At 41.2% G+C, this 25,369-nt stretch overlaps 1 protein-coding gene across 2 annotated transcripts in view; it reads right to left on the reverse strand.

The window, feature by feature from the left end:
• Positions 1 to 25,369, reverse strand: part of EGFLAM (EGF like, fibronectin type III and laminin G domains) — a 142,046-nt gene that overhangs the window by 47,984 nt on the left and 68,693 nt on the right. For both annotated transcript variants that reach the window (XM_060761410.2, XM_060761409.2), the window contains exons 5-7: positions 22,818 to 22,935; positions 14,500 to 14,635; positions 6,523 to 6,689 (exon numbers count right to left, since the gene is read on the reverse strand). In XM_060761410.2, coding sequence (XP_060617393.2) covers positions 6,523 to 6,689; positions 14,500 to 14,635; positions 22,818 to 22,935 — 421 coding nt within the window. The remainder of the gene's footprint in view (positions 1 to 6,522; positions 6,690 to 14,499; positions 14,636 to 22,817; positions 22,936 to 25,369) is intronic.

Here is a 25,369-nt window from a genome sequence, read left to right on the forward strand (position 1 = left end):
TTTTATTTCTCTGAAGGTAATGTGTACTTCCTCTCCCAGTGAGTCTTGAAGCTTTCAGAAAGGCCATGAAACTCTATTTCTGAATGGAATCGAGTGGAATAGACTACAATCCTAGTCCAAAGGGAATTAGAATGTGTAAGGAGAGATTTGCAGGAACAGAAAACAGCTGCAACAGCTGGAAAGCTCCAGGGGCATAGATTTACCTCCCATCAGTAATCATACAAATAACAATTTGGGTTTAGCTATGAAAAAGAGTTTTCCAGGGGCAGAGGTAAGATGTATCTGTTGGATTCAAAGCTCCTTTGCTATTGGAGAGGACTCAGAATATCCCCCCCCCCCCGCAACAATAGTGTGGGACTCATATAACCAATCTTTCAATTGAAAAAAACAAGGGGGAAGGAAGCTCTACCACACAATCCAGTCTCACTCTTGTGGGTTGCCACTGAATGTAAGGAGCATGTCACAAATTTGGGAGTATACATCCACCATTATCCATGCTATAATATACAGTGTGGTTTCTCGACAAAAACAGTTCTGTAACATTTCACATACTTGCAAAACCTGTTAAGACAACTGAAAAATAGAAAATGGGATACAAGCAGGGATTTCTTATCATGCTGTTTATCATAATTAATTTATGCTAATTAAAGAGATAATTTAAATGAATGCCATAGTCACGTACCATTATATTTATCTTCTTAGTCTGATACCTTCAGGTGTCAAGATGAAACTGTTGTGCATGCAGTGTCGGGGTCCATTGTCAGCTGACCCCTCATTCTGTTTACTAGGAAGTTACTCAAATGGGGAGGGGCGTTGCCGTTTTCAATCGGCAAAGATTGGGTCCATTGGCTACAATGGGAAAATTTAAAGGTTCAATCCTCAGTCATGACTATCTGCATGAACACTTCCTAAGTTTTAGTCCCCATTTACAACTGCAGGCTTGCCAAGTTTCAAAGAAATGGACTGATCTACTGATTTTATAGAATTATTTTAAGTTTTAGCCATAACATTTTTTTAAAAATAAGACAAACTGCAAGAGAGGGTTCTGGGAATTGTAGTTGCCAGCTGTGTCCATTCTCAGCTAATCAGAGCATGGACACAACCAGGTCTTTTATTGGCCGAGAAACAGAGAATAACCAACTCCTATTATGCTCTGAGAGGAACTCAGAGACTTTTCAATGCCTGCCCTATGCAAGTGCTGTTGGGAAAGTGAGTTCCCAGCAGGGCCCTCTCTGGAGGAGCAGACTAGGAAACTTTCCAAAAAGAAATGGATGGACAGACGCTGCTTCTGGCAGGGAGGGAGAAAAGGCATGGAAGATCCCTACCACAGGTATATTGCAGACTTAACTCCTTTCTCTCCAGGAACAGATACTATTTGGCTCCTTTAATCTGTTTTGCCTGGCTTTGCAGCTCCCTCCTCCCCATTCTCTTTTTGGAGGTTATATAAAATGGACCACCAAATATTACAAATCATTTTCATTCAAACTGATTTGGACCCAAGCCTATTATATACCCAACAGTGTTCTTAGTTCTTGTTCTGAAATTTTATTTGCCCAATCATGGCATGCAATAAAACAATAGCTTTATATACCATTGTTTGTCTAAATGAAGCTTGTGAATTTGTAAATATTCTGCTATTCCCTTATGAGAATAGGAGTGCATTTTATGTAACTGATGAAAAGCTCACGAGTCCATAATGTGTAGCTAATATAGTGTTGTTCAAACCATTGTGTTTTTATGAAAACCCAAACAATGAAGAGTAGAAATCATGGTCTATCTCATTACAATGCAGTTCTTTAGTGTGCAAGAACCTGATGCCTACTTAAGATGCTCTACCAACCCTCTAATCCTGTGCCCATAATTAACTGAAAACCCTGCAGGGAGTCATTGGGAAAAAAGCAAGAAAGCTTCTTTACAAATAATCAAGGATTAGGTTACATCAAATAACCCGTTAAAATAAATAAGAACCAGAGAAAACCTCTTACTGTTGCTAATTAAGTGGCAGCTGAATATCGATCAATAGCTTACAAAACCATTTTGTTACGAGGCCAATGTTGCACATTTATGTCACTTGCATTTGAAAAATAATTGAGCTCTCTTGGTGTATACGAGGAATTTTTGTTTAATGGCAACAACTGAGTGGAAACACCACCTCTTCTATTTCCATTCAGTGTGTAATTTATTGGCCTTCAATTCCATTTATTGGCTTTGAACCTGGGAACTCTTTGCTGTCCTATTTCATTTGCAATGTGGAACAGCATCTCACCAAATACTTGCTTCGTGATGACAAACGCCAATGTGATAAGCCATGACCTCACGGCATCTCGTTTATTGATCTAGACGAGATCTAAGGTATTTGGATGTCAAGGTGATGACAGCCAGAATTATTCTTAGAGGCAAATTTCCTTAATAATCCAAGTTTTCAAGAGTTGCCTTTTGGTATTCACCATAAAATTGAATGGCCAATGCTCCTCCCATATTCAAAATAAATAATTTTACATGGGGATTGGCTTGCTATTGCAGTGAATGGGATTGAAATCTACTTCTGTATCACTCCAGCTGGGTAATGTTTCTTAGTTACTCTGGCTTTGAAAAATCACAGTTATCTGCTTATCTCTTTTTATAGATCACTCTGTATATCTATTTATCTCCATATCCACATAAACAAAACATTTGTCATCATAAGCCATGAGTCTCCTGTTTGAGAATGCAGATAATTATATTCAAAAGAGAACAACAAAATAATTTTATCTTTGGTTACAAAAGGATTCAAAACATTTTGTGCCTACAGATAAACAGGATGTGGAAAGTGAGTATGTCCAGCAATACAGATGACCTTCTGTAAAGATCTCCAGGCTACTAATCCCAGGGAGCATGTTGTACCTTGAAGATGTTTCCATAAACACTTTGTTCAGAGGTTAAATTTATACCCCAAGAAACTTCAATAAACAAAAAAATCCAAAAGCTTCTATGAAACAGGCAACCAAGGAAGACAACCGGGAACAAAGCAAATGAAAGGTTCTGTCATGAAACGGAGATTGTAGTTGTGTGCGTGTGTGTTTTAAAATAATACCAGTAGTCAAATTTATAAACAGAATATAGGTTTAATACTGTCCTTTGGGATTCTGTTTTCATCATTGTCCATCACAAAAAGACTACTATGACTTTTTGTAAACTGTCTAAACAGAGATTAGAACTAAACTAAAAGAAAAGCAGCATCCCCATGTTAACTTCCCCATCCTTCATACGAAGTAGTCAGTGTGTCCTGATATTGTTGTTACAATATACTCGATTCCACTGGTGACAGCCAAAATATGGACCTATATGGTCTCTAAATAAGTCTTTACCAATTCTAGTCTGCAAGTCCTTCCATCCATCTACCTATCCATCCTTCCTTCTTTTCTACTCATGTTGGGAGAAGACTAAAAGTAAAGTAAGCCCTCAATCCAAATATTAGTCCCATCTATAATAAAATAACTGAAATAATGGGATTCCATCCTCTTCAATATAAGTGTTGACTTATCATTCAGGAACTGATTCAATGGGTCTACTTCTGCTAGTAGTAATAATAATAAATAATAATAATAAACTTTATTTATATCCCGCCACCATCTCCCAGAAGGGACTCAGGGTGGCTTACAAGGCACATGAGTATAAAACAATATTACATATAAAGTTATAAAGCAACCGCTATCAATGCATAAAATAAAATAAAATAACACAATTTAAAAACGCAGACTATAGTTAAAATTAGCTGCCATCAATTCACAACTAAAGTGCCAAAGTGCCGATCTCGTATGAGTCCATTTCAGCCTACTCAAGGACAAAAGCCTGTTTAAAAATCCATGTTTTTTGGCTGGATTGGAAGGATTCAAAGGTGGGGCTAACCTAATTTCTTTGGGGGGGGGTATTCAAGAGCCAGGGAGCCACTACAGAGTAGGCCCTCTCTCTCATCCCCACCAACTGGGCTTGAGAAGGTTGTGGGACTAGAGAAGGGCTTCCCCTGCCAATCTCAAAGTCCATGCTGGCTCACTGAAGGAGATGCAGTCTCGAAGATAGGTTGGATCTGAACCATATAGGGCTTTGTAGGTAATAACCCGCACCTTGAATTGAGCCCAGAAAATTGTTGGAAGCCAGTGGAGCCGTTTTAGTAGGGGCATAGTATGTTCCCTATAGTTAGCCCCAGTTAATAATCTGGCAGCCAATTTTTGCACTAACTGCAGTTTCTGAACTGCCTTCAAAGGCAGCCTCACATAGAGTGCTTTATATAGTAGTCCATTTTGAATGTAACTAAGGCATGGATTGCTGTGGCCAAGTCAGGCTTTTTGAGGTACAGTCACAGCTGGCACACAAGTTTTAACTGTATGAAGGCCATTCCGGCCACCACTGACACCTGATCTTCAGGTGTAGCAATGGGACTTGAGTCTAAAGGTTGAGTAGTGCTGCCAAGTAAAGCTATCTCCTCTTTGATCTAATTCTTCCTAACAAGGGCAGGGTTCTCCTTTTTTCTGTTTTTAGCATGCTTTGCAAGCCTCAAATCATTCTGGGGCTTCATATTTATGACATAAAATCATAGAACCATAGAGTTGGGAGACACTACATGGGTCATCTAGTCCAACCCCCTGCCATGCAGGAAAAGCACAATCAAAGTACCTTAGAGTACTTTGGCAATTTGAATAAGCCACTACATCAAGCCACTACATCAATAAGCCACTACATAAGCCACTACATCAAATTCAACAAGCAATGCAAAATGGGTTCCATTCAATGAGAAAGGCAGAATATTAAAAAATGAAATAAAATTTTTTACCTCGGTTATTCTTTCCCCCCTCCATGTTTCTTTAGAGTCTCAGATGCTCTATACTTATCCCTGAGTTGTCTTGCTCATAAGAACAATCCATGAGTGCATTTACATTATAGAATTAATGCAGTGTGATGCCATTTTAACTGCCATGGTTCAATGCTATAGAATTGTGGGAATTGTAGTGAAGCACCAGCACTCTTTGGCAAACTTCATTAATTCTACAGTGTAGAATTAATGCAGTTTGGCACCACTGTGCTATGGCAATTAAAGTGATGTCAAACTGCATTAATTCTACAGTGTAGATGCACCCCATCATAACATTTTCTTCATTTCAGAATTAGAGATTCTATTGTCACAACCAGAGTTTGAGTGACTTTTCCATGCTGCCAGTCCCCAAAATCCACAGCTAGTGTCCATGCTTGTTGGTGGATTCTGACACTTGCAGCCCATAAATATAATTTTTTCATCATCTGACCACAGGATTATTACAGTGCTCCTATTTCTCTGCTTTACCTGAACAGTAGCCCAAAATATGACTGTTGTTTTTGGCAGAAGACCCTTATTCTCATATTTATTTCTAACCCAACTTCACCCAACAACACCACATTCAAAGCATATCAAGATACTTTTAGACTCCTTTGACATCACCAAGTCACAAAGCTAATTTGTAAGGAATTATTCCCTCCCAAAAGCAAGCCTTGGTTCCAGCAACATTAGATCAAAAGCCCCAAACAAACTGACTCATGCCATTAGCCAAGACAGTTTTGAGTCAATGCTTGAAACTGCAAGCATTCCCCAACCGTCTTTCATGGCATCACAACCTTACTTTGGTCTTTTCCTATGGTAGCTTTTAAATTATGCATGTAATATATAGAATTCCGTTTTAAAGAATGGCATGAGGAGGTGAAGAATAGGCTTGTCAATGTTACTTCTCCTTAAGATGTTGCTTATCAATTACATATGAAGCTGACATGCACACACATACACACAGTCAGATATGTCTAGAAATGAAAAGTTTGCAATAGCACAAGAACAGCATGGACCTGTTTTTAGCCTGAAGCTTTTTTTAATTCCACTCATGGCTTGGCTTTTATAGAAACTGCCAAAACTTCCTTATTCAAGGATGGGGAAGAAGAGGAAGAAGGAGAGATGGGTTGTTAAAAATATGTCTGGTGGTCTGTTAAAAAATGGATGGTGGTGTCTAAATTGTCCAAACTATCCAAGCATTACATTCTATCTCCAGAGTAGATTCAGCACTCATACCCTCCAGTATTTCACAGATGGAAACCAGCAGACATGTAAGCAAGTAACAGCAGAGTGTGGCCAAAATAACAAAAGAAAAGGAGGAACTCACACATTAGGGGATGCTGCAGCAGTTTGCTTGTACTTGAACTTACTGAGAAGGGCATGATTCTTCCCCCTCCTCTCTCCTGCTACATAGCTAATGGAGTTCCAATTATTTTTGCAATTTGAATTCCATTGTTATCCACTGAAATAAACTGAGGATTGATGGGTGAATTAAAAGGAGGAGACTATGTCATTTTAAAAGCAGCTGAAAAAGTGGGATGACAGGGGATTAATTGGGACAGTTGCCAGGTATGAGCATGCACAATACAGTTCTGTTGAAGTTCCACCTAAAGGCAATCTCTTAAAACATGGAAGCCACCAATAGCCACTGGCTTTAGGACCAAATAATGGAAGAAATGTCTTTTACTCACTGAACATTCTGATAGGGTCACTGGAAGCACTGGGTGGACTGGTTCCATATGAATTTGCTGCTCGGACTGCAAACTGGTACATGTTGTTTGGACTTAGCCCCTTCAGGACCATGGAGTCCATCTGGATCTGTTCTCTAATAACTGTCCAGTTGGTATCAAGATCAGGCCTGATTGGAACAAAGAAATAGCATAAAATACAATTAGGCTTTTAAACATATCTTTATTAAACAGACACAAAAGGAAAAATGTTTAATAGAAAAAACAAACATGGAATAATACACACAGTACAAGCAAATTGCATACTACATAATAAAAAATACCAGCACAAAGTACTAAAACACACACAAGAAAGAAAAAGAGGACAGGAAAGATAAAACAGGGCATGGCCTGCAAAACAACCAGATGATGGTAATATCTGTTTCTTTGCACAATTTCCTCTGATACACACATTATTATAATTTTATTTATCCTTCATACTTGGTTAACATACCACTTCTTATAGTATTATCAACTAATCGCCAATAGCAGCCTGTGATGATATTTTAAATATGAAACAAAATTTCGTAACTTTCATTGTTTAATCAAAATGGTCAGGTTTTGCATCTTAACCAAATTATACATCCAACAGTCATCTTCTGTTGATGGATTTCCACTTTTGAGCATAAAATAATCAGGAAGGTATAATCACAACATTCTTCCATATTATTGTCATTGGTCATCGAACAATCCCAGCAGTTATTAGGGTTTTCAAAGATCTTGGGCCAAATCTTTTAACGAATTCAAGGTTTCCTAGACTAACCACTCTAAGTTCAATTTTGAATGTGAAATTTCAGAAAGTCCCCTGTTGGCTCAGGGATTCTGGGAGTTGTAGCACAAAAACAAATGTTTCCAGCACAACATATGAAAATTGCTGATTACTCAAAAAGTTCAAAGGCAGCCAGCAGGAGAGAGTCTCAACTGTCTCCTTCTGAAAGGCGATTCCTCATACTATTCCATGTGTTTGAGAAAGACTGCCTCACACATTGTTGTACATAAGACTTCCTTTTAAAAGGATAGGAACATTAAAAGCCCTGAACTGATTTCAAAAGATAAGATTAAAGTGCTGTTTCCCTCACCCCCTTCTTGGATGTCATTGTACAATTTATGACAGGAAATGACCTTCAGGATCTAGATCTCCTGTTTTTTTAAATAAAGCCCTGGCTGCAAACAGCTCTGGCATTATTTTTATAAAAATAATAGCACAATTTTTCCAAGTACATTTCAAGTAGTGTCCATTTGGAGCTCAAAGGTGCTGCCAAAATAGACTTATGTAATGTTTAAATTGGGCAATGAAAGAGTGATTTAGTTATTTGAGGGTCATTTCTATTGAGCAAGAAGGGAGGACACAGAGATTAAAAAGAAAGCAATTTGGGATTCTTCTTTCCAAGTTGGTCTGTACTTTGTGAATCTGAGAAACCAAATTGCCAAGTCACAGGGGACAAAACAGGGTTCACTTCTGAAAGTGAAAAAAAGACTCTATTCAACAGTCCAAGAATGACTCAACCTTAGAACACTGTCTTGTCTTAATCCTCAGTGACTGCTCTACAAGAAAAAAAATCACTAACATGTTGCCTTTTTTGGGCACACACTAAAAAGAAGGGGACAACCTATTAACCTGAACATATCTGGGTACTGAACATTTATCCTATGTATAAGGTAAAGGTAAAGCTTTTCCCCTAACGTTAAGTCCAACCGTGTCCGACTCTGGGGGTTGGTGCTCATCTCCATTTCTAAGCCAAAGACCCAGCGTTGTTCGTAGACACCTCCAAGGTCATGTAGCCAGCATGATTGTATGGAGCACTTTTACCTTCCCCACCAAAGTGGTACCTATTGATCTACTCACATTTGCATGTTTTCAAACTGCTAGGTTGGCAGAAGCTGGGGATAACAGCGGGAGCTCACGCTGATCCACAGATTCAAACCTGTGACCTTTCGGTCAGCAAGCTCAGCAGCTCAGTGCTTTAACCCACTGTGCCATTGGGGGCTCCACATATATCCAGAATTTTTAATCAAAAAAATCAATCCAAAAAAACTGACTCAATTATCTAAGAACCTGCTCACATTGAGGTCAACATTGTGGGCTATAGCAAGGAGATTGTCTGCACCGTCTCTTACCTATCCCATGGGTGGAAGCATCGCCACCCACCTTCCCATCCATTTTTCTCAATGAGAACATGGGAAGCCTTGCACGTTCTCCTTGCTCCCTCTTTTGCCTCAGTTTGGATGTGCATTATTTGATGGGATCCAGAAGGCTCTTTCCTTGATCTGGACTGAAAGTGTTGTAGGGTGGGCAAATTTGCCCAAGTGATGAAGTCTCAAGTGTCAGTGTAAGTACAATACCTTAACTCTTATAGATATATATATAAAGGAACCACCACTGAGTTGGAGTGGTGAGGAGTAAGAGCTTAGTATGCCCTACAAGGTACACTGACCCTCTACTCTCTCCACCATGGCACCTCTTCTGGTCTTTGTCAATCCCTCTGTGGGAAAATGGTAGGGGCAGTCAGGATCTACTGACCCATTGAGGTGATGCTGGTGCTTTCCCTTTTCCTAGGAATATCCCTCATATCAAAATCTGTATCATTGGTTTACACATGAAGTCGACTTATACGTGAGTATGTATGTTAATTTTGATCCAGACTGAAAGCTTCTGTTTTTCATAATTAAAAGCATATGTTCCTTGGCAGTGTTAGTTTTTATGGGTGAATGGTTTTTCTCCATTAGAAATGATGTTGTGTGTATAACACACACCACTTTTATGCACACTGGAACAGGAAGGATATAGCTATTTGAAGGCACTCACAATTTGAGATGCTGTTCAATATATTAGGGAAGTGTTTTTGCTCTCCAACATGAAAAATACCATAAACATCTCTACAGATCTGCTGTTTTATGCAGAAAGCTATTTCCATAGGAAATATTCCTTCCTTGGACAGAAAGGAAGTCTCCAAGTATTAATGGAGACCTGGAGAAATTTGCAGTATTGAAAATGCTTATACAGCTTGAGCATTCCTTCTCCAGTTGGCTTGGGACCAGAATCACTTTGGATTTTTTCAGAGTTTGGAATACCTGTATTTGTATATATAGTATGTACATAATGAGGTATCTTGGTTATGGAACCAAAGTTTTGATGCTACATTTATTTATGGTTCATATACCTGCACATGTTATGAGTTTAGCCTGAAAGAAATTTTGTACACTATGTTTGTTTAATCATTTTGTGTCTGAAACCAAATGTGTGTACACAAATTGCAGAGGTCACTGTCTCGGCCATCCACGTGGACTGCTATAGATTTCCAGACAAGTGATGTTCAACCTGTATGTGAAACAGTTCTGAATTTTCTGTCTTTACTCAGGCAAAGTGTACATCAACTCAAGGAGGATTTCAAAAATTGCTCCTCCATGTAGCAAAAGATTTCTCTTCTCTGTGCAGAGTGAAAAACAACTTGATTGCTCTGTCCTCCCTTCACAAAGAAAGGAGAAATAACTGTTGACATTTGAGTGAAGACCTTGGGGAGGGATTGGAAAAGGTTGTGGGGAGGAGGTCCATCCTCAGATGTCAGCTGCCTTTCTGGTTTTGGCAGGCTACATGTTGCCCACCTTTACTAGGAGCATCAAAGTCTCTTTTTGAAAAAAGGCAAGCAGCCTGCAAACTCAGACCTTCAATACAAACCTTAAACAAGTCTGTCAAAAGAAATGAAAACTGAAAGATAATGGGGAACTAGGTTATATAGGCTTTGGACCATTAAAAATGAAACTTGTGATGGCATGCCCGAGCCTTTGGGAAAACTATATTGTCTGGTTTTATTCAGGGGATATCTGATACCTTCTGTTAAGATTAAGACCCTTAGCAGACAGAGGCACTTTAGGCAAGGTGAAAAGATAACCAAAATGAGTTTACTGAAAACAGGATGAATAAAGAGTTAACTCCACCTGGGGCTATCATAAGGTATGTTGTTGGGGGCATTGAATTATGCTGATTGTAAACTGCCTTGAGTTGCCTTCAGGCTGAGAAAGGCGGTATATAAATATGGTAAGTAAATAAATTAATAAGCTTAAAACAATACATCACAAAAGGAGATTTCGCTGGTTGCAGTCAGTCATCTTTCTGGGATCTTCTGCATCTGCTGCAAAGCGATGGTTTATAAATTGTCTTAATCTTCTTTCCTGTGAAGCTTAGGCTGGTTATAAGGTTCTGTTGTGTTTTGGACTGGTGATATAATACTACTACTAAATGCAGCAGATACTAAGAATGCCTGTTTTTGGATTGCTTGACCTAGGAGTACCAGACAATACCCCAAGCCTCTAGTGACTGTAGAAAAGGGAGGAGTCCAGCAAGAGAGCTCTATGCAGGGAAATGGAATAGACCAACTAAGATTGGCCCCTGAGAATTTTAAGCTCCACTCAAAAACTAATACAAAGGAAGGTTTCTACACTATTGGGAAGGCCTATAAACAGGGCAAACTGAGGCAAAGGAGAGGAAAAAGCAGTGCCAAGACTTCACAAAACTTGTTACCAAGGAAGAAGCAGCAAAAGCGAGGTAACATGATCAAAACCATGAGCTCAAAAGATCATCTCAGCAGCAGAATGTTGAATGGAAACCAGAGAACTACAGTGAGATAATAGAAGGCTACTCACAGAAAAATTACAATAATCAACACAGGAAATGGCCAAGACATGAAGGAGTAGAAAGAAAAGGTCTAATTTCAGTTGGCCCTTTCCCTAGTCTCTTTTCACTGTTAGGTAAGGTTTTGTTGTTGTTGTTGTTGTTGTTGTTGTTGTTGTTGTTGTTGTTCCGGCACGCCTTTGAACTTTGATTATACAGCAATAGTGTGCATATGAAGTACTGTACTGTATTTTTAATCTTTTGCAAGTGTTTTAAATATGTTTACTGTATTTAAATAATGTTTGTAAAATTACTGCTCCTTAATCTACTCAGCATACGTATCACTCCCCAGGTAATGCACGAGTGTTGCACACAAATAATTTCAATACAAAGAAAAAGTCTGCCACTGTATATCAATTAAACTCCTTTAAGAGCAAACTGCTAGGATGTCATGAACATACAGAATTTCTCCATCTCTGGCTTGTCTCCTGCTAGGTTTGTCTATTTATTTATTTATTTATTTATTTATTTATTTAGCTTATATTTTATCCTGCCTTTCTCCCAATATAGGAATTCAAGGCGGCTAACAATAAATATGGCACAATACGGATTAAACATTGCAAATGCATTACAATATGAATATAAAATTAAACAACAATTAAACCCTTTGTGTCATTAAAAACAGAAATATTAAAATATATTTTAAAACTATACATCTACCTCAGAATCCCATCATCTCTGAAGGCACTTTATGAACAATTAGATATTATAGCTGGCATTCTGCTTGGGATTTATGTTTTTTTAAATGGCCTTATGAGTGCATCAAACTGGGCTGAGCAGCTTTGCAATATTGATTTTTTTACTTAGAGTCTGCAATGTTGGGGACTGAAGTGACTGATGCACCATAGACCAATGCACAATGTGCACTGCTGTACATCAGTCTGAATAGGTAGACATGGACTACGAAAGGCCAGAATGCAGTAGAAGTGAGTGTCCAACATGCATCAAAGTGTGAAATGCAGATCAGAAAAAAAACATTGCATACTGGAACATACTGGTGCCCCGATGTGAATCTATATAAATAAAAAAAGTAATGTTCATTTGTGGGATTAACATAACTCAATAACCACTGGACTAACTGACACCAAATTTGGACACAATACACCTATCAGGCCCAAGAGTGATCATCACTCATAAAAATACTGAAAAACACAATGGAAGGGACTTAAAAAGCCAAAAAATACACAATGCATTACAACGCATGCGCATAACCATATATATATATATGTAACTACACCACATATATATATATATATATATATATATATATATATATATATATATATATATGTAACACACACTCATACATATACATACATACACACACACACACACACATATATACAAATATATACACATAGAAAACACATATACACAGACTGGGCCACAGCAATGTGTGGAAGGGGGCTAGTAAGTCTATACATTTTTGCAATTCAGCAACAGGGTTTCATTGCATTCCTTCAATGTTGCTATGGATTTGTAAAATTACAAAATGTAGACTGGGGTGTTCAATCTTCACCTATGTCTGTTGAACAGGGAAGTTTTGTGTGTGTGTTCTTTGGCATAATCTCTCTACTAGTAGAAATTGGACAATTTTCTTGCATATGAATTTTATACACGCATTAGAGTAGGCAGGCAATCCTGTACTGATGCAACTGTTCCCATGTTTATGGCTCAAAATAGCTTTGAAAATTGGACCTAGACACAAATCTTATTCTGTTGCCACAACATTCTGCAAAATACTCTTTGAGTCTGTCTTTTTTATAGTGTATTTCAAAAACAGGATAGGGAGATATTTCATGCAATATTAAAGCATACAATGAATTTCTGACCCACAGGCTGATGATCTGAGGTCAAAGGTACAAGGCCCACATGTAATTCAGTTGAATCCTTGTAGACAGTGAAAGCCCATGAGTCACATTACAGAGATGGTTAGTTCAGGAAAATATATTTACTGTACAGTTTCTTGGCTTCTAAATCATGATGCTGCCTTGGGTCATGGGAAAATGCAAGTTTCAGAATGTAGTTACACAAACCAAAAGTTTTAAAACATTTGGATGAATTCAATTGCAAACCTAAAAATGTATTAAAGCCGGATGAAGTTGAGTCACTAGAAAGGAAACTACCAGATGAAAAAGGAAAGAGTATGTCATGTAGGAACATAATGGAGGCCTGCCTTTAGATTGGATCAGAAGTGATTTACTGAAATTTTATATGGAGTTCCTAAATCAAGAGAGCTTTGGGCTTTATTTTTTTTAAGGACATGTTTTAAAGTAAGAAGGAACACATCCTAACATTAAAATTAAAACGTAGCTATCTTAGGCAAACCATTTTTAAAACAGAAGTGAAATACAGATTTTTGCATTTGTGTAATTATATATAAGATCACGGAGATATCAAAATAGTTGGGGCAGTTGTACAATGGGAAGAAAGCTGAAATTTCCCAGGATATCCTAATTACTATGTCAGTTTAAAAATGATTTTTTTTAAATAGTCAAAATGTATTATCAAGCATCCAAATAGAGAACAAGAGAACTGACACACAATGGAATATAAAGGTGTGTATGTGTGGGAGTTCTCAATTGACACAATTGATGTGCCCTGAGATGAAGAGAGGGTGGATTTGCAATGACAGCCAAGGAAATGAGTCAGAAAAAAACACATCAGATGAAATACAATAAAAGAGTCTTGGAGTACCTCCATCACATACCTTTAACAATCACCACACTATGGCAGTTGAAAAACTTCTGATGAAATTGTGGAGGGCAAGAGGTTGGAAAAAAGCTAAACTATAACTGATTATTTTAAGCCTCAGCTCCAAGCTACTGAAAAGAAGAAGCCAATAAATGGTTTGGGGATGTTTCTGAAAGATGTTCAGGACCTTGCAAAGGTTGGGTGTGGTAGAGATGCCACAGAAAAGGGGCTCTTTCTGTTTTTCAGGAAGAAGCACATGGAAAGCATTGTGAGGACCCACCTAAGCCACTGTGCCACCATGCATCCAACCCTATCTTCTTGACCCACTCCCAAATGGCAGCATGGCTGATGGTACAAAAACCCACTGGCAGGTCCAGCACAACCTAGTCCATTATCCAACCATCCTGATCATGGCATAGGTCATCTACTGAAGCCTGTAGATAGACTAAAATAAGCAGTTTCATCCAGAAAATTTTGGAGCCGAGAGAAACTTAGCTCCTGATGATAACTTTATGAATCAGTTGTCAGTTCACATGAATCCATGTTGTCTTACATGCAGATCCCATAAACAAGATCACCTGATAAATTCCACAGTGTAGTACTGAATTGGAGAACTTCCTTCACTAGGTCCTGGTTTCCATGTCAGTGCAACTTCTGAGTCAGAAACAACAATGACTTGGGGCTGATATGGTGGATCTGGAACCTTGCATTTATCTGAAACAAAAGAAGTCATGTTTTGAAGGGGAATGCCCTGATTTTTTTTCTTGCGTGCTTCATGTGTTCTTCTAAAAGGTGAAGATGGATCAGGGCTCCACATAACAAACCTACCCTCTCAGGTCCCCATATTAAGCAACAAAATCTGAAGGGAAATTTCACTCATATTTCCTTAAATATAATTAGAGCTCTCAATGCAACTAGGTCTCAAAATCCTCTGTATATTTTGCTGCTCAAAAGAATACACATATTGAATCTAAGCTTGTCTGGGCTTCATGAATATATTCATATATATGATTCTGTAAGTGAATACTTGGCAAACCCTTACCATAGAATTACATAATTGGAGAGACCACAAGGACCATCCAGTCCAACCCCTTGCCATGCTGGAATATGCAATCAAAATATGAACCAAACCAATTTTTCCAAAGCCCACATTTTCCTTTTTTTCTGCTCAAATCAGAAATCTCAAATCACATATCACAAATCTCAAATCACATATTTCATTATTACATGAGAGAATGAAGGATTTCAAAGGTTTTCTGTCCAATATGTGAGATTTTGTGCATTTTTATTGTACTTTCAAGACAATAATATTTTTGCAAAATATATTGTTTTGAGTCAGTGCTATTTTATGAGGGAACTCACATCCATGTCTGGATCAATATTTTCACAAAAATGAATTATCATTTTTAAAAAAAATCTGATAATGGCTACAAATTTTCTCAATGGTCTGTTTCAATGCTCAAGATGTTCTTTCTTGCTGAAGATGAAGGTATTTGTGAGCATTCTTCACATCTCTGTTAAACAGCAATCATGGTCTGATCTGCTCTGAGTGTTCTTATGTTTATAAACAGGATGCTCAATTAATACAAGATCTCAAGCAGAGATTAAGCAAGAAAAGATCAGGGACAGAGAATAAGTCGCAGAATCTTGGAATGCTAATTGAATTAGGATCAATGAAGCAGAACCAAACAAGAAGTCCTGTGGAATTTTAAAGATTAACAAACACACCAGTGTCCCAAACATTTTGAAATGTGCTGTCAATAATTACAAATTTCTGCAGCAATTGCCTCCCCAATCCAAGACCAGTCCCTAACCTGTACAAATTTCTTCATGCATTGCAGACAAGTTGAAAGGACATATCTTACTTCATGCCAAATTGAGAACTAGAGGGTCTCTGTGTTTGTGCTGGGCTTTGAACATACTCAGAAGCAACAGGGATTTTTCAGTATGTCTTCAAATGTATAACATACCCTCCCCCTTTTTTAAGATCTAAAGGATTCAGGAGGTAAAATCTCAGCAACAACTGCAACAATGGCTATTAAAGATGTACTATTTTAATCTCCTGAAATATATTATGCTATAAAGTTTATAGACTACTGAAATATGTAACAATATTCATGCACTTTATAAACTGAGACAGGACTCTGGGCTGGATTGACCTGATTTTCATTCTGGGGGTTGGTCTGATTTTCACTTTGGGAATTTCAAAAGCATGTTCAAATTCTGTAACTCTAAAATAAACAAGAAGAAATCCTGTGAGACCAATCCCGTGAGACTGAATCCTGTGAGAATGAAGACCAACAAATAAATGTTGGAAGAGGATTTTATTGATTAGAGACTATTTATCCCACTATAAACTGATATGTTGATGATGAACAACATAGACTTAACAATAGCATCAAGCAACATTGATTACTTTAAAATTGCACCCAGTTTATACATTCCCAGATTTTTTTCTTATAAAACATGAGTTATTCTGGCATGAAATGTCAGCTTCATCATACTTTACAAACTCTTTGTGTTGGCAAAAATTTAAGATCTTACTAACTTGGTAAGTGGTTGATTGTGCTGCAGTTATCTACACTTTTCTGGTTAACAAAGTCCCACTGATGATATGTTTTTGTTTTGTGTTATGATAAGTAGAGACAGAAGTAAGATCAGGATCTATAACTAGAAATGCATTTGTTCACTAATTTGTTCTCAAGCAGTAATTATTCTGCTGTGAAAAGGTGCTTGAAAATGGTGGGTTTTGAGGGCTATGTAGAATTCAGGATTTATTCTATAAACATTTACATTTAGTATTTTTGCCCAGAAAAAACATTTTCTGAGCAGAAATTGTTCAGAAAATGTTGTCTACTGTGCAGAAAATATTAAGCATAATTTTTTTATAATGTTATTTACTATAGGTGCAAGCCAGCTAAAATAGTTCAGGTATATGCTCCTTATATAAAGAGCCTGAAGGTAATTGTAGCCTGAAGGTAATCCCGGCTCCAGCGTTGTGTTGCTGCTCCAAGTTGTGTTGCTGCTCCAAGTTGCGTTGCTGCTCCTGTTGTGTGGCTGCTCCAGCATTTCATCGTGTGTTTTACTCCAGGCTGCTGCTCCACTCGTGTTCCATCTTGTTGCGACCTGTGGCCTGTCGACTTTCTGCAACGCTTGTGTTTACCTACAGCGTGTGTGTTCCATCGCGCTAAAGTTGTCTCCAACTCACCGGATCACCCTTTACAGCAGCCTACCTAGTCATCAATTACTATCTTAATTGCCTCGGCTTGCGTTATCGCTTCCATTTTTAGAACTTCCGGTTAAGATGGCGGAGAGGCAACAGCTGACCTACGGAGCGGTCTGGTGAGATTCTCAATCCACCTCCCTAATCCTTACCATCCGGAGCTTCCCCGATTACCAACCAACCCCACTGGCAACCCGAGGACTCGAAGGAGCCCTCGGGGGGCCTTTTGGTGGGTTTTACTGAAGAAGGGAAGCTAAGAGAGAGGAAGAGGAGAGGTAGAACGCCGAGGCCATTTCCATCCTGGCCTGGCAAGAGCGTTCCCTCCCGGCCACCTGACCGCTAATAGCCTGACCACCTAAGTCGTTGATTTCCCACGGACTGGACTTACAATCTCTGGTGGGCTGCCTTGTCGGTCCCCCTGTTGCTGCTTTGGCTCCGGTGCTGGCTGCCTGCTGCTTTGGCCTCCGCCTGCCTCTGGGCCCTGGCCTCCGCGGCCGCCGGGCTACCCGTGCTCCGGCCAGCCGCGCTATTGCTCCTGCTCCTGCTCCTGGCCGGGGGCCGATCCTCCCTGGGTTGCGGGATCTTCGCCCGTGGTGTTCTGTCGGCGCCCGCTTTTTGGCGCTTGGCTTGGCTGCTCCGTTGTCCTCGGCGCCAGCGCCGGCGCCCTCCTGCTTCTTCTGCTTGGAGGACCTTGGCCGCCATTGCCTGGAGGACTGGGGCGGCCGCTGGGTGAGAACCTTCCTGCCGGGCGCCGGCTCTCCGACGTGCCGGCCTACGAACACGCCGGCTGGCCCTGGGGCGCCGACCTCGGCGTGGAGTACCGACTTCCCCAGTGGGACCTCCGCGGAGCCTCCCTGCCGACGCGCCGGCGTTTCCACCTTGCCGGAAGGCCCTGGCCGCCATTGTTTGGAGGACTCGGGCGGCCTTTGAGTGAAGACCTCCTGCTCCAGCGCGCGTCCCGCCTGCTTCCGGCGCGCTGGCCTTTGGAGCGCGCCAGCTGCCGTTCGGCGCATCGGCTTTCCATCGGGCCTTCTCACCAACGCGCCAGCTTTTCCATCTACTGAGCGATTCATAGCTAAAGGATACTACCACATTGAGACTGTAAGTCCATCGCTGGTTGGTTGGAATCATTTTTTGGACATAGCTGCTGTTACAAAGTTTCCATCAACCGCCTCTTTGAGATACCATCTTTTATTGTCATCCTTCACCTATCGCCTCCACTCCGGAAGAAACGTTATCAACTAGCGTCAGACTCTAGTAGCCATTGGGGCCTTTATTTACCTTTTCTTGTAAAACTCTATCGTCTTTCATAAGACTTTCATAAGATCTCCACCCTTGACTCTGCCCTATGTCTGTTGTATAGGGGGGAGGGGGGTTAAATCTTGTTGTACTGCTGTTACATTATTATTATGACCATCTTGGCCAACGTTGCTAATTCTCCATCTGCCAGCACTTAAGCCACTAGGTGTAACCTGCACTTTAGACCTTGTCACTTCAATTGCTGAGTGCACTTTAAACTCTCGCACTTTAATCCCATTAACCTCCATTACAGCACTTTAATTATTACCAACGGGTTAGATCAAAGCACTTTATTGCATCTTGCACTTTAACATCTGCTAATACTTGAAGCCAGTAACTTGTACCAACGTTGCCCCATCGCTGTTATCCATGTCGGCTCTCATCCTTTGGTATTTGTTAACAACATTGTTGATAAACTGGGAAGGGAACAGAGAGTGGAGTGGGGGGCTAGATCATAGAAATAGCATTGCAAGGTTAGGAAAGGACTGGAAGGAGGTTGTATGGCATAAAGAGAAGTCATTGAAACAAATAATCTGGAAAGAACTATGGGATGAAGCCACAAAATTGAAGTGCAATATGGACGAGGAGAGGTATTCCATTGGCCGAGGGGTCCCCATAGAAACCATAACGGGGAGGCAGAGATGCGGGAAAGGGAGACCGCTAATTCGGCCTAGAGATAACGGAAAATTTAAAATAACTCAAATTCGGCCTAGGGATAGAAAAAGAAATTTAAGAACTTGTAATCGGTCTCCTGACATGGTAAGTGGGTGTACCAAGGATAGCGGTCCCTCTGGGTTGAAGCTGGTACTGCTGAACGCCAGATCTGTCAACGGAAAAACATCTTTCATCCAAGATATAATTCTGGAGGAGCGGGCAGATCTGGCGTGCATTACGGAGACCTGGTTGGACGAAGCCGGAGGAGTAAATTTGACCCAGCTTTGTCCACTAGGCTTCTCCGTACAGTACCAGTCGAGACCTGGAGGGCAGGGAGGCGGAGTTGCGGTTGTCTATAAGAATTCCATTCCCCTGACCAGAGGCCCCATCCCGCAGTCAACTAATTTTGAATGTGTCTACCTGAAGGTGGGTGACCGGGACAGAATAGGGATTCTGTTAGTGTACCGCCCACCTCGCTGCACTACGGTCTCCCTACCTGAGCTAGCAGGGGTGGTCTCGGGCCTGGCATTGGAGTCCCAACGGCTCCTTGTGCTGGGGGACTTCAATGTACATGCTGAGACTACCCTAGTAGGAGCGGCTCAGGACTTCATGTCTTCCATGGCAACCATGGGGCTGTCCCAACAGATATCTGGCCCCACTCACAGTGCTGGACACACATTGGACTTGGTTTTCTGTCAGGGATGGGAGCAGAGTGGCGGTGTTGAGGAGTTATCCATCTCTCCGTTGTCATGGACCGACCACTATCTGGTCAGCTTTAGACTTACTGCACCTCCCAACCTCTGCAGAGGTGGGGGACCCATTAAGTTGGTCCGCCCCAGGAGGCTTATGGATCCGAATGGATTCCTGACGGCTCTTGGGGATTTTCCCGCTTCCTTGGTTGGTGATCCTGTTGATGCCCTGGTGTCTCACTGGAATAGGGAGATGACTAGGGCAATAGACACGATTGCTCCGGAACGTCCCCTCTCAAGTAGCCGAGCTAAACCAGCTCCTTGGTTCACCGAGGAGCTGGCAGCAATGAAGCGAAGGAAGAGGAGACTAGAGCGCGTGTGGCGTTCGGACCCGAGCGAGTCAAATCGAACACGGTATGTCGCCCTTCTCAGGGCATATGCCGTGGCAATAAAGGCGGCAAAGAAATCTTTCTTTGCGGCCAATATTGCGTCCGCAAAGAACCGTCCGGCTGAGCTGTTTCGAGTTGTCAGAGGTCTATTAAATCCCACCAAGTCGGATGGGAACCCTGACAACTCGACGGCCCGCTGTGAAGCTTTTGCTCGGTTCTTTACGGACAAAGTCGCTTCGATCCGTTCCGACCTGGACACCATGTTAACGGCAGTCTCAGAGGATGTAACACGAGCATCTGCTTATCCGATTTCGTTGGATTCATTTCAATTGGTGAAACCTGAGGATGTGGACAAGATGCTTGGAGGAATGAGGGCTACCACATGCATCCTAGACCCCTGCCCATCCTGGCTTCTAAAGGAGGCCAGAGGGGGATTGGCCGAGTGGGTGGAGGTGGTGGTTAATGCCTCCCTTCGGGAAGGCAAAATTCCAGCCAGCTTAAAACAAGCTGTGATAAAACCGCTGTTGAAGAAACCATCACTGGATCCCACTCAATTCGTCAACTTTCGGCCTGTTTCCAATCTTCCCTTCTTGGGCAAAGTCCTGGAACGTGTGGTGGCCTCACAACTCCAGACATTCTTGGTAGACACTGATTATCTAGATCCGGCACAGTCTGGTTTCAGGCCGGGACATGGTACCGAGACAGCCTTGGTCGCCTTGGTGGATGATCTGCGCAGGGAGCTAGACAGGGGGAGTGTGTCCCTGTTAGTTCTGCTGGACCTCTCAGCGGCCTTCGATACCGTCGACCACGGTATCCTTCTGAGACGCCTCGCGGGAATGGGCCTTGGTGGCACTGCTCTGCAGTGGCTCAGGTCCTTCCTAGAGGATCGTACTCAGAAGGTGTTGCTGGGGGACAACTGCTCTACCCCACAACCATTGACTTGTGGGGTCCCGCAGGGCTCAATATTGTCCCCCATGTTATTTAACATCTACATGAAGCCGTTGGGAGAGATCATCCGGAGTTTCGGGGTGCGGTGTTATCTGTACGCAGATGACGTCCAACTCTGTCACTCCTTCCCACCTACTACTAAGGAGGCTGTTCAGGTCCTGAACCGTTGCTTGGCCACTGTATCGGACTGGATGAGGGCGAACAAATTGAAATTGAATCCAGATAAGACAGAGGCACTCCTGGTCAGTCGGAAGGCCGAACAGGGTATAGGGTTACAGCCTGTGTTGGACGGGGTTACACTCCCCCTGAAGACGCAGGTTCGCAGCTTGGGTGTGATCCTGGACTCCTCGCTAAGCTTGGAACCCCAGGTTTCGGCGGTGTCCAGGGGAGCATTTGCACAACTCAAACTTGTGCGCCAGCTGCGCCCGTACCTTGGGAAGTCGGACTTGGCCACGGTGGTCCACGCTCTGGTCACATCCCGGATTGATTACTGCAACGCGCTCTACGTGGGGTTGCCCTTGAAGACAGCCCGGAAGCTTCAGATGGTCCAGCGCTCGGCAGCCAGGTTGCTAACTGGAGCGGCACTCAGGGAGCACACCACTCCTCTGTTGAGCCAGCTCCACTGGCTGCCAATCCGCTACCGGGCTCAATTCAAGGTGCTGGCCTTAGCCTATAAAGCCCTAAACGGTTCTGGCCCCGCTTACCTCTCCGAACGCATTTCCGCCTACGAACCGACTAGAACATTAAGATCATCTGGGGAGGCCCTGCTCTCGATCCCGCCTGCGTCACAGGTACGCTTGGCGGGGACGAGAGACAGGGCCTTCTCAGTGGTGGCCCCTCGGCTATGGAATACCTTGCCAGCTGACATCAGACAGGCACCTTCGTTGCTGGCGTTTCGGAGAATGGTCAAGACCTGGCTTTACGAACAAGCGTTCGGCTAAGCAATGCAACTAACTAAGGAAGACGGTAACTGAACATAGGAACGGCACAATGACTATGAGAATGGATCTGACTTTAACGGAGGCGCTATATATGTTGTTTGTCGATTTGTCTGTCTATGTTAATTGTTGTGGAGCGACGTTGTCGTCCCGGTTGTTGTATTGCCGTGTTTTTAATTGCACTGTAAACCGCATTGAGTCGCCTGTCAAGGGCTGAAATATGCGGTATAAAAGTGAAGCAAATAAATAAATAATAAATAAATAAATAATTGTATACACTGTTTTGTATACACTTTTTTAATGAGACAAGGTTTATGTACACTGAACCATTCAAAAGCAATTATGTCCTTATCGCAACCATAATTTTAGATTTTTGAGTATTTTGGAGGTCAGAATTCTGGATAAGGGACCCCATCCTCTACTGTGTTAAGATAAAATTAGTTGAAGGAGATGTACAGCTGACCTGATTTATGGATGAGATAGCCAATGCAAGCAGCCATGACAAAAATTGTTAGAAATTGCTAGACATTTCTGGCTAGAAATGTTCTAAAGCAAAATAAATATCCAAAGGCCTTTATTGTAAAAACTTTTAAAGAAAGTTTACAAAGCAAAATCCACATCTTATTTTCTGATCAGATGTGCCTTTGAAATGCTCACATGCATTGGCATGTATGTGCCAAGGGGAAAAATCCAAGGTTTGGTATATCTCTGTCCCAATCAACAACCATAATGAAAAACTATGCACACAGCCTTTACCTTGTGATAAAGTTGTTACATTCTTGGGTATGCTGGGTCTCCCTTTTCCTGCCCAGCCATAAGCTCCAACACTAACACGATGGAGAGCGCCTGGCTTCAAATCTCCAATAACTACTTCCTGTTTTGAAAACAAAGCACATGATGGGGAAAAGTAGAAAAAGGCAAAAAGGGAAGTGACTGTTTGACTTAACATTAAGCATTGTTTGTGTAATTCCATGGGTTTAGAAGAAACTCCTCGCATAGCTTGTTATGGGCTTCTGGGAGGTAGAGTCCAACACAAGCAAGTCTGGTTTGTGCCAAGTTTGGTTGAGATCCATCATTGTTTGAGTCCACAGTGCTCTCTGGATGTAGGTGAACTACAACTCCAAAACTCAAGGTCCACGCCCACCAAACCCTTCCAGTATTTTCTGTTGGTCATGGGAGTTCTGTGTGCTGAGTTTGCTTCAATTCCATCATTGATGGAGTTCAGAATGCTATTTGTTTGTAAGTTAACTTTAAATCCCAGTAACTACAACTCCCAAATGACAAAATCAATCCCCCTCCAACCTCACCAGTATTCAAATTAGTGTATTAGGTATTTGATCCAGTGAAAGAAAATACATCCTGCATATCAAATATTTACATTGATACTCATAACAGTAGCAAGCTTACTGTTATGAAGTAGCAATGAAAATAATTTTATGGTTGGGGGTCACCACAACATGAGGAACTGTATTAAGATGTCATGGCATTAGGAAGGTTGAGAACCACTGCTCTAGAGGGAGAACATTCCAGAAGTGGAGTGCCACAACCAAGAAGACTGTTTTCTGATCACAACCCATCTAACTTTTGAACCTGAATAATGGCTTCTGATGAACATCAGGAGGGCTGGAGATGTAATAGCCAAGGTCCAAGTAATTTAGTGATTCATTACCTCCTTTTCAGGTATAGCCAATGTACTGCAGTAGTTTGAGTGATTATGATTCTGGAGACCAGGTCCATTCCCGCTTGGCCATGGCCCAGAAAAACCCAGCTTTAGGGACACCATGAGTCAGAAATGACTTGGGGGTAGACAACAAAAATAACAAATGAACTACAGAATGTGATGCCCTCACACTATGCATTTCCTGGCTTCTCCTCTCTACAAAAACAGCTAATACTAGGTACCAGAGAGCCCAAATATATTTTAGAAGGTCATATCAGTATTTTGTTTTAGTTACTTGCTATGTATGGAGCACAAACAAGGGATGGTAATCCCAGATATTGCTAGATTGCAACATCCTTCATCCCTTCCCACCATAGACAATTGTGAGATATCATGAGAACGTTAGTTGAACAACAGCAAAAGGGCCACACATTTCCCATTCCTGGTCTCAAGACAGCAGACCACAACATCAGGTCATTTTTGTAAGCATCAACCTCAGACTCCAACGGCAATTATTTGTTTATTTTTCCCACTTATAAGGTAAAGTGAGAGCAATATCCAGAGGAGATTAGATGTAGTGTGCACCTACTTGGACATCCCTTAATGTCTTCTTTTATTCACTTTAAGTGTCTCCAAATGAAAAAAATATAGAAGTATCACAAAAAGCTCTTTTTGCTGATAAGCAAGCCCAAAAACACAAATCTGAGCCAACTGTTTTTCTTCTTCAAAGCTCTGCCAAAGGAGAAGTAAAAATCCAACCTACAATTTCTCAACATAAAATTCAGGCATATACGTTAAAGGTCAGTTTGCTTCATACAGTGGATTGAGGTTGAAAAGAAGGTTGTCCAATGTCTTTCTATAGCATCAAAAGGCAACTAAGCTCATAATCTAGTTTAATTTTGAACCAACAGAGGAGAAAACCGCAAAGCAGCATGAAGTGAAATTCTATCAACTTCAACACCCACGAGGGCAGGGCACATGAGAAACAGATGGTCTCTTCTAAAATTTCTCCTAAAGACAATTAAATTGTACATTGGAAAAGCTGAAAAAAGTTACTGTTTTGTACAATTCCCAGATTTTCCAAGATTCCAAAAAGGTAACTTTTTCAAACTCTCTTTTTAATTTCTTTTGATAGGAGGATTTGGATAAAGAGTTTGGCATTATTCCATCAGAGCTGAAAGTTCTATACTCCAGCTGGCTTTAGTTTGAATCCCAGTCTGGGAGAAAGGTGGAGTATAAAAAAATACTTCAGTGTAGTTTTCCATTGATTGCTCTATTTAATAATTCTTGTCAGTTGTACAAGTGTTGAAAATGTCTACTTCTGGCCAATAACAGTATGGTATTGTGGGTACTGCAATGCCTTGATTTGTTCTTTCTTAGCTGCTTTGAGACCCTTCTGGGGGAGATAAAGCAGGGTATAAATAAATATAATAATACATTTCTACACTCAGTTAACATGTAACATCATTTGTGTGCAATGCCATGATTGACAGATATTATAGTAATGTTTTGTTGTTCTGGAGAGTGTCTGTCATACTTTCCAACTGTCATGATTTGGCAGGAAGGGCCGCAATTATTTCTCTGTTGTCCTCTTTTTCAGATGCTTTCAAAATGTCCTACCTTCTCTCACTTTTTGTCTTCAACTTAT

Source organism: Anolis sagrei, chromosome 2, assembly GCF_037176765.1.
Source record: "Anolis sagrei isolate rAnoSag1 chromosome 2, rAnoSag1.mat, whole genome shotgun sequence".
NCBI lineage: Eukaryota > Metazoa > Chordata > Lepidosauria > Squamata > Dactyloidae > Anolis > Anolis sagrei.